The 7,824-nt window shown below is 49.6% G+C and overlaps 1 protein-coding gene across 3 annotated transcripts in view; it reads left to right on the top strand.

Moving 5' to 3' along the window:
* The first annotated feature begins 1,093 nt into the window (after positions 1 to 1,093).
* Positions 1,094 to 7,824, top strand: part of LARP1 (La ribonucleoprotein domain family member 1) — a 75,071-nt gene continuing 68,340 nt past the window's right edge. For 2 of the 3 annotated variants that reach the window (XM_030571582.1, XM_030571581.1), the window contains exon 1: positions 1,094 to 1,759. In XM_030571582.1, the coding sequence (XP_030427442.1) occupies positions 1,282 to 1,759 (478 nt within the window). In that variant the 5' untranslated portion in view covers positions 1,094 to 1,281. The remainder of the gene's footprint in view (positions 1,760 to 7,824) is intronic. The other variant, XM_030571583.1, reaches the window with a different exon arrangement.

Below are 7,824 nucleotides of genomic sequence, written 5' to 3'. Positions count from 1 at the left end.
TACTTTTCTTTCATTTTCCCCTTTTTTCCTAACCGCTAACTTTAAATTCCTCTCTTCCCTTCTTTCCATGCACCACTACCTTGAAGCTAAATTGTTGCTACAACTTGTCGTGCTTTCAATATTCCTAGGGGTGTCTCGACGCTGTGAGTGCAGCTTCTATGATACATTAAATACCAGTTCTTCTAGATGAAAAGTAGTGCTGTGGAGAAGTAAAGCATTGCCCTATCTATTAAATATAGAATATGGGATCATATGCGGCTTGTTGTGATTATAGGATGCCTTTACTGAGAATCACTGCGGTATTAGACAGGTCTTGTCAGCTGTGGCAATAAACATGAAACAGCCCCCCCCACCAGCCCATTTCTTAGTTGTTAAGTCCTATTTTTTTTTCCCTCTCCTCTGTGAACTGCATTAAATCTGATAGAAATGTTAGTCTGGGAGGATCAGGGTGACAACCACCAAAACAGTTAAATTATATAGTGGTTTGAAATGTCTGGTATGGAAAATACTGAAGATTAGGTAATAATTAGCATAACCTCCTAAAATATATGTAGCTGGATACAAGGGAAAATCCTAAAGCAGGATGACAAGCTCTTCAAATCCCATTCCTGAGCTTCCTGCCCCTAAAAGTTTCCCTAGGAGCCATACAAAGGGGTATGCTGGGAATAGGGAGACAGCTAGGGGTTGGGGAGGGCAGGGGTCAGGAGCGGTGGGTGGGAGGAGGACCAGCAAAAATTGGGACAGGGGGTGGAGGTAACAGGAGCCTATATACCAAAAAGACCCCAAACTTGGGACTGTCCCTATAAACTCGGGACAGCTGCTCACCCAAGGGGGAGACCCCGGGGGGCTGCCCAGAGGAGAGCAAGCGCCCAGGCTGCTGCCTGCCCAGGCTGGAGATGGAGGCTGCACCGCACCGCACCGCACCCCGGGCTCCGCCCCAGCCTGCAGGCGCTGCCCCTTTAAGGCGCTCCTCCAGCCGCCGCGAATTGCATCAGGCGCGTGCGCGCCCCCACCCGCCGAGGCGGAGCTGGGGCTGGTACGTGCGCGCGCGGCGCCAGGCAGGCCGCGCCGGGGAGGGGGGGTGCGCGCTCCCGTGCCAGTCGCGTGGTCTCCGTGCTTCTCCATATTGCTGCAGCTGGAGGGGTGCCGCGGGAGGGGGAGCTGGTGCAGGGAGCCCCCCCCACTCGCTCCGGGCTGCGTGCGGCTGAGCAGGGCCCCGCCCAGCGGGGGGAGCGCCTGGAGCAGGAGCGGGGGGGACGCGGCGGCCGGCCGGGGGCGCAGATGGCGACCCAGGTGGAGGCTCTCCTGCCCAGCAACCCCCTGCTGCCGGCCGAGGAGCACGGGCTGCTCATCAAGAAGCCCCAGGAGGGGGCCCGGGAGAAGGGCGAGCCCCTCATGCCCCAAGGGGAGAAGGCCACCGCCGAGGAGGGCCGCGGGGGCGCCCCGGACAGCTGCCCCAAGGGGGGCGGCGGCGTGGCGGGGGAGCAGCCCCGGCGGAGCGCGGCGCCCAGGCCCCCCAGCATCAAGCAGCAGAAGGAGGAGAGCAACAACCAGGAGAAGGAGAACCTGCTGCAGCAGCGCGGAGGGGGCGAGAACCGGCTGCTGGGCGAGGCGGGGGGCAGCAGCGGCGGCGAGGAAGGCGGCGAGCAGGGAGGAGGCGGGCGCAAGGAATTCATCGAGGCCCCCCCGCCCAAGGTGAACCCTTGGACTAAAAACGCCTCGGTGGCCGTGGTCACAGTCAACGGACAGTCCCCCCCAGGTGGGTCCGGGGTGACCCTGCGCCGGGGCGCGGTGCGGTGGGGAGGGATCGCTGGTCTGCAGTACATGACTCGGGGGGTTTTGTTCTCCAACCCCACCCCAGTTGGCTCCGTCGCTGTTGGCTCTACCCCCTGCCTCGGGGTCCTGTCCCAGACCAGTCCCCGTGCACTGGCTGGGGGAGTAAGCCAGGGTGGGGTGCGGGGGCTGCGGGCAGCCGGAGGGAAGCGTGATCGCAAGGCCTCGGTCTCACGCGCGCTCGCCCAGCGCTTACAGGAGCTGCCTTTTTTACGACCCCCCCCCCCGGGCCATAGTAAGAATACTGCGAAGAGGCCCTTCGTCTGTGTATTTGTATGGAAGGGGGAAAAGGTTTGTTCGGAATAGATCACCCCACCCTCCCCCAGTTCAGCGTTGCCGTATTTCCCATATTGTAAATGTTGAATGAGTCTGTTTGGCCTGGGCCAGAAAAGGAGTGAAATCCCACCCCCGTGCCCTCGCCAGCTGTCTGGCTTCGAGTGCCAGAGTTTGCCAGGGTGCCAAGACCATGGGGACTCGCTGGATGTAACCCGGCGTGGGGAGAACTACCTATGTGGCCTTGGCGCTTGGAGGGGGAGCCGATCGCACGCCGCCGCTCTCCGCCTGAATTCTAGCCGGACGCACGTTTGGGGGGGGGGGAATCTGGGGAACGTGGATTTAGGATTTCTGTAGCAGCCCCGGCTCGCTGGGAAAGGGGAGGCTACTTGCAGCCTGAGGGAGCCATGAGGGCGGAGAGCATGTGTGTGCGGGGGAGGGGGAGCGGAGCGGAGCCCAGCCCCGGCGGAGCGGCCCGGCCATGCGGCCCGCGGGGGGGTGGCTGCTCTCAGGCCGAAGGTTCCACAGCGGTGTTGCAACGTTCCAGGCCGCGGTGCGAACGTTCCACGGCGGAGGACTGAGCGTTCGATCTGGGTGGCTGCGCTCGGAGCTTCCTCCCCTTCCCGGCATTCCACTGCAGCAGTAAAGACAACGTGGTTTCTTCTGCTGCGAGCATGTGATTCTCCGCCCCCCCCCCACCCGGCTCACCGCGGGGCCTTCTCCCAATTTCCAAGCAGGAATCGCCCCCTCCTGCCGATTTGCGCCCCGGCAAGAATCTGCAAAGCCTTAGAGGGTGGCAGACAAGCTGTGCTGGAGGGGGCGCGAGGGGGAGGGGATCTGCCAGCCTTTGCCCATCCCCCATTCCCTACCCTGTCTCTCGTGTGTCTGATCCAGTGCACCATTGATTGGAGCACGCTACATCTTTTTTTTTGGGGGGGGGGGGAATTCCCCTTAATCCGCACGTGTTCTCCGTTCTCACAGCGGCCCTGCGTGTGTGTGAAAGATAGTTCTCCCCCTCTTCCCCACGTGTGCATATTCCTCTGTAGCTTAATGCGGCTGGGCCCTTGACTCCTGTCTCCCTTGCTTTGCTGGCACAGTGACATGTAGGCCTCAGTCCTTCATTTCTGTGCAGTTCCAGAGCTGGAAATAAGCTGGAGTGCGTAACCCTCTCTTCCCTGCATTGAATCTGTGTGGAGGATGGGAAAGGGAGGGTGAATATACTGGACAAATAATCCCTCCCCCCCACTCCCGGCCCCTTTTGGAATAAATCCTTGGCCCAAAGGAAATTCAGAGTAGCTTTCTGGTAAACGTGCATGTTGCAATGCTGATTCTGTGGTGTAATTTCAACCCCTTCCCCCAAAAGTTACTGAGGTGTGTGTGGTTCAGTTGTAGTTTAGTAACAACTGCCTTTTAAATTGTGCATTCTTCCTCCCACGTTCTTTTTAGGCCAAGATTGGAAATGCTGAACACTTCACATTTTCTTGCACGTTGTAATAGATATTGCCTCCATCAGGAGAAACAAACTGTTTTAGCATGAAGGGAACCCATTCCAGGAGAAAATACTGAGAATTTTAAATGGATATCTAATTTATGAGGGCTTTTTAATTTTTCAGCCTATCCTTGCAAACTTTAAATTGCATTCCCAGCTATGACATCTGGTTTCTCATCAGTGCGTGTGTCATCATTTTGCAAAAGTTGGTACCATCTAACATGATGAATCATCATAGTTATTGATCTTTGGAAGATGGACAGCTCTGCAATATCTGCCTGGAATACTTTTTTTAGTGGGGAAAAGCATATAGGAGATAACTTTAATAGTGCACAGCAAAAATCTCCGTGGAGGCAAACTGCTTTAGTCTGTGAAACCATGGGATGGTATAACAATGACTTGTCTTAACAAAATTCTGACTGTTTTGCTACCTCAGTTTACTTCTTGTTGTATGACCTAAAGCTGATCTTACACCTTCATGCAAGGGTGAGGATTCATAATGCTGCCTTGTTGGGCCATATTCTGTAATAGCCATTCTCTAGAGTTTAGCACTTGCAGCGTTTTCAATTTGCAGTGCAAACATTTTGTGATTTAGGAGGCTGATCCAGCTGGTTGTGATGTAAGCAGAACATAAAAGACTTTATATATAATTTTTTTGTGCATATCATATATGTAGAGCTTTGTGAATTACACTATTTATCCTAAACTCTAAAGCTATATGACTACATACAGTACTACTGGTGAGAATGGGTTGAAAGTATACCCAAGATCTGCAATAAATGTCTTTTTTGACGTGCCTTCAGCTCTTATGCATTAATATTTCAGGTTTTTAAAGACAGCATGTTTTGGTATTGGTCCTGTTATCAGGGTGGGAAAACTATTTTTTCTTGAGGGGGTGGGGAGAGAACATGTGCTTCAAGAAAGATACAACCAGTGTTAAGCGCTTGAATTGCCACACTACTGGGTTTTTGGAGAGGGGGGAGAGAAACTCCACAACTTACTCTTGTGGGGGGAAATTAGTTGTTGAAAGGGAATAATATTGTAACAACCTGAATTCTGTTCCACTCAGAATCAGAGTATTCCTTAAGGTGTTAAACAGTGAAATTGACTAGTGGGGCATTTTCTGGAGCTTGGCAGCCTTGCCTATAGTTCACACAATACAGGCCTTGTCAATATTATTCCGCTCTTTTGCTCTTAGGGCATTGTTTCTTTTGCTTGCCAATTAACTAACAGGAGAAAAAAGGTTTATTTTACAAACATGGTTGTCATAAAAAGAACAAGAGTGCTTGTGGCACCTTAGAGACTAACAAAATTTTTTGAGCATAAGCTTTCCTGTTTGTTTGTTTTGTCATAAACTACCCAAATGGACAGATTCATGGCAGAGAGCTCCCTGATGGGCACCATCTTGAATATATTTCCTAGCATTTGTAGGTTTCAGTCACAGCTAGAAAAGTTCTTTAACAGCTTGTGGTAGAGGGTTTCTTGCACTCACCAAAAGCTCCTGGAAATTTTACAAAGCTTGTATGCTCGTTTCACAGATACATGTGGGTTAGGTAAAGTTTTAGGTTGCATGTTAGAACAGTCTTTAAAGGTCTTCCAAGAAAATTGATTTTTTGCACATGTTTAATGGTGGCATTCTGAAGCTCAAGTATTTGAGGCAGCTTAAAGTTATTTTTCAAAATGCCCAGAATGACTAAGAACTTACTGTTAAACTGCTTTCAAAGCTGCATTTAAGTTCTAGAAGTGTAAAGTATCCTAGAGTTGATCACTGCAAGCTAGTCTGCTTGGGTGAGCCCTTGTTAGGGTGACCAGATGTCCTGATTTTATAGGGATAGTCCTGATTTTTTTGGGCCTTTTTCTTATATAGGCTCCTATTACGCCCACCCCCGTCCCATTTTTTTCACATTTGCTATCTGGTCACCCTACTCCTTGTGGAGACCTGTGGACATGGGCAGAGCTCTGCAGAGGTACAAGACTCCCTCCACATGAATCGCCTTTGCAGACTTTGGGGCCTTAAATAGTAAGAAAAATCATTTTAACTCCTTCATGCACATGCTATAAGACAGTATAACAGAATTAGGTGACAAAAGATGCTCTTTAGGCCAAAGGCCTGTGCTCAGGATCCAAGCTTCTAGACACAGTTCTGTGCTGATGGTATTTTAATTCAGACTTGCAACACCGCTACAGTTCAGTTCTGGGCATTTCCCACACACGGTTACTTAATTGTCCCATGTTGTACAGTTGCTTTGAGGGGTATGTGTACTCGAGCTCTAGCGGGATACCGTAAAGCAGGATTTACAGCAGAATCTCCAAAGGTGAAAGGCTCATGCACCTGCTGAGATGGCTTTTGAAGGCATGTGCCATGCAGGAGTGAGTGCTCTGGCTGAATAATAAAATCTTTTTGGACTTCTAGGAAAGAGGTTGGATCAGAAAAATGTTGGTGTAAAAACATTAGGGCATAGAAGAAGTTGCAGTGAATTTGCTCAGATTCTTTTAGTATTGTATGCTCAGAAAATCTCTTTGCCTAGGATTTTGACTAGTTATGCATTTGGGGAGTGACTCAGAGGTATAAAGAAGCCAGGGGAAATATTTAGTTGGGCTCTTAAAGATTAGCACAATGGTGATGTTTGTCAAATGCCGTAAGACTTGTATCTGAATGGTCTCATAACTTACAGCGATTCTGGCAAGACTGGTGTTGATTTCATTTCTTTTTCTCCTTATTGCCGTCTTGTGACAAGATCCAGGTAATTGTAGCCCCTTGGTACAGGACTTACTATGCGTGCACTTTTATAGTCTAAGGAAACAAAGTCAGTAGCTTATCTCACATAGACAGCCCTATAATAATAAGAGTACATACAGATGAAAGGAAAAATATCTTGCTAAGGAAAAGGGTAGTGCTTTTGTGTTTCCAGAGGTGGCTATACACCAAACTTTATATATAAACTTCAAAAGTATCAAGATTTTCTTTATCTCCTAGGTAACTTTTTTGAAGAAAAGGAATATGACCTGAAGAGTAACCTTTAACAAATCTCCTCCTAAAATATTTTGTGTGAATCTTCCCCCAGTTGTGCAGCTGCATCGGTGTTAGCAATGATGTAAGCTCTACTGTAGACAAGGTTGAAGTGTTTCTTGCACCCAGTTGTGACAAACTGCTGCACTTGCTTAAAGAAACGCTGTATCAAGGCACTTACTGCTCCTTAAGAACTGCTGTATTTTATATTTTACAGCCTCTCTTGGAGCCAAGACCTGCAGGGTTTTCATGGCTGTGCCAAACAAATGGCTGAGTTCTGTCTACACCAGCTCTTACGCTGTTAACTGCCCTGGTCCAAGCACACTGTTGCTGGAGAACCTGTACATCATTTTCTAGTGTAGATGTAGCCTGTAGTGGGTTTTTTCTGTGTTTTTTATTTTAGTTTCTTTTTTTAATGCAGTTTCTAGCTCACTATCTGGTGTATGCTCTCTTTCTAGCTGATCGTGAAGGCCAGTCAAGCTTTCCAAAAGACATCTCTTAGTTCCTTGTCACATGCATCAATGTCAACCGACTCCTGTTTGGAAAGGGCATCAGATAATGTGTGGGTAAGCACGCTTGCCGCACGAGAGGTGCGGTGCGGGAAGAGGTAGCATAAACCTCCACTGCAATTACACTTCCTTTCATCCCTCCCCAACTGTCCGTGGGGATGCGTCCCACAAAGGTTTGGGGAGAAGCACTTGGAACCAGCCCCCACCAGGGAGACGAGACACAAGTGAGAAAACTGCTTTGCCATTGGCGTGTTTTCATCTAGATAACTTTTCATTAGACACAAGAAAGTTAGTCACGGCTATTGTGCCGAGTAGCCAATGCTTGGTAATCCAGCACGCGCTGATCCCAAAGTGTTGGGCAACTCTTATTCTGTCACGGCATGTAGCTGTGTAATGCTGTTGGCTTTATTGAAACAAAGACCTAACGTCACAGCAAGAGTTCTGTTCCCCTTGATTTCGTTTCTTCTGAACTATCCATTAGTCCTGATCCCACAACTCAGGTTTGAGTAACTTTTTGCGTAAGGGGACTGGAACTTCCTGCCCTGAAAGGTTAAAGAGCTTTTTCTCCTCCCCCATGCGCCAATGCCTTTCAGCTTTATTCTGGACCTTTGCTCTGTTCTGCACTGTTTGTTTCAGGGAAGGTTGGGGAGTGCAATGTGTTCAGTGAGAGCTGATTCGTAACCCCTTGTTGCTGGGAGTCGTGAACTCCC

Source organism: Gopherus evgoodei, chromosome 8 (genome assembly GCF_007399415.2).
Source record: "Gopherus evgoodei ecotype Sinaloan lineage chromosome 8, rGopEvg1_v1.p, whole genome shotgun sequence".
NCBI lineage: Eukaryota > Metazoa > Chordata > Testudines > Testudinidae > Gopherus > Gopherus evgoodei.
Note: the sequence above shows the minus strand (reverse complement) of the source record. Positions and strands in the feature narration are given on the sequence as shown.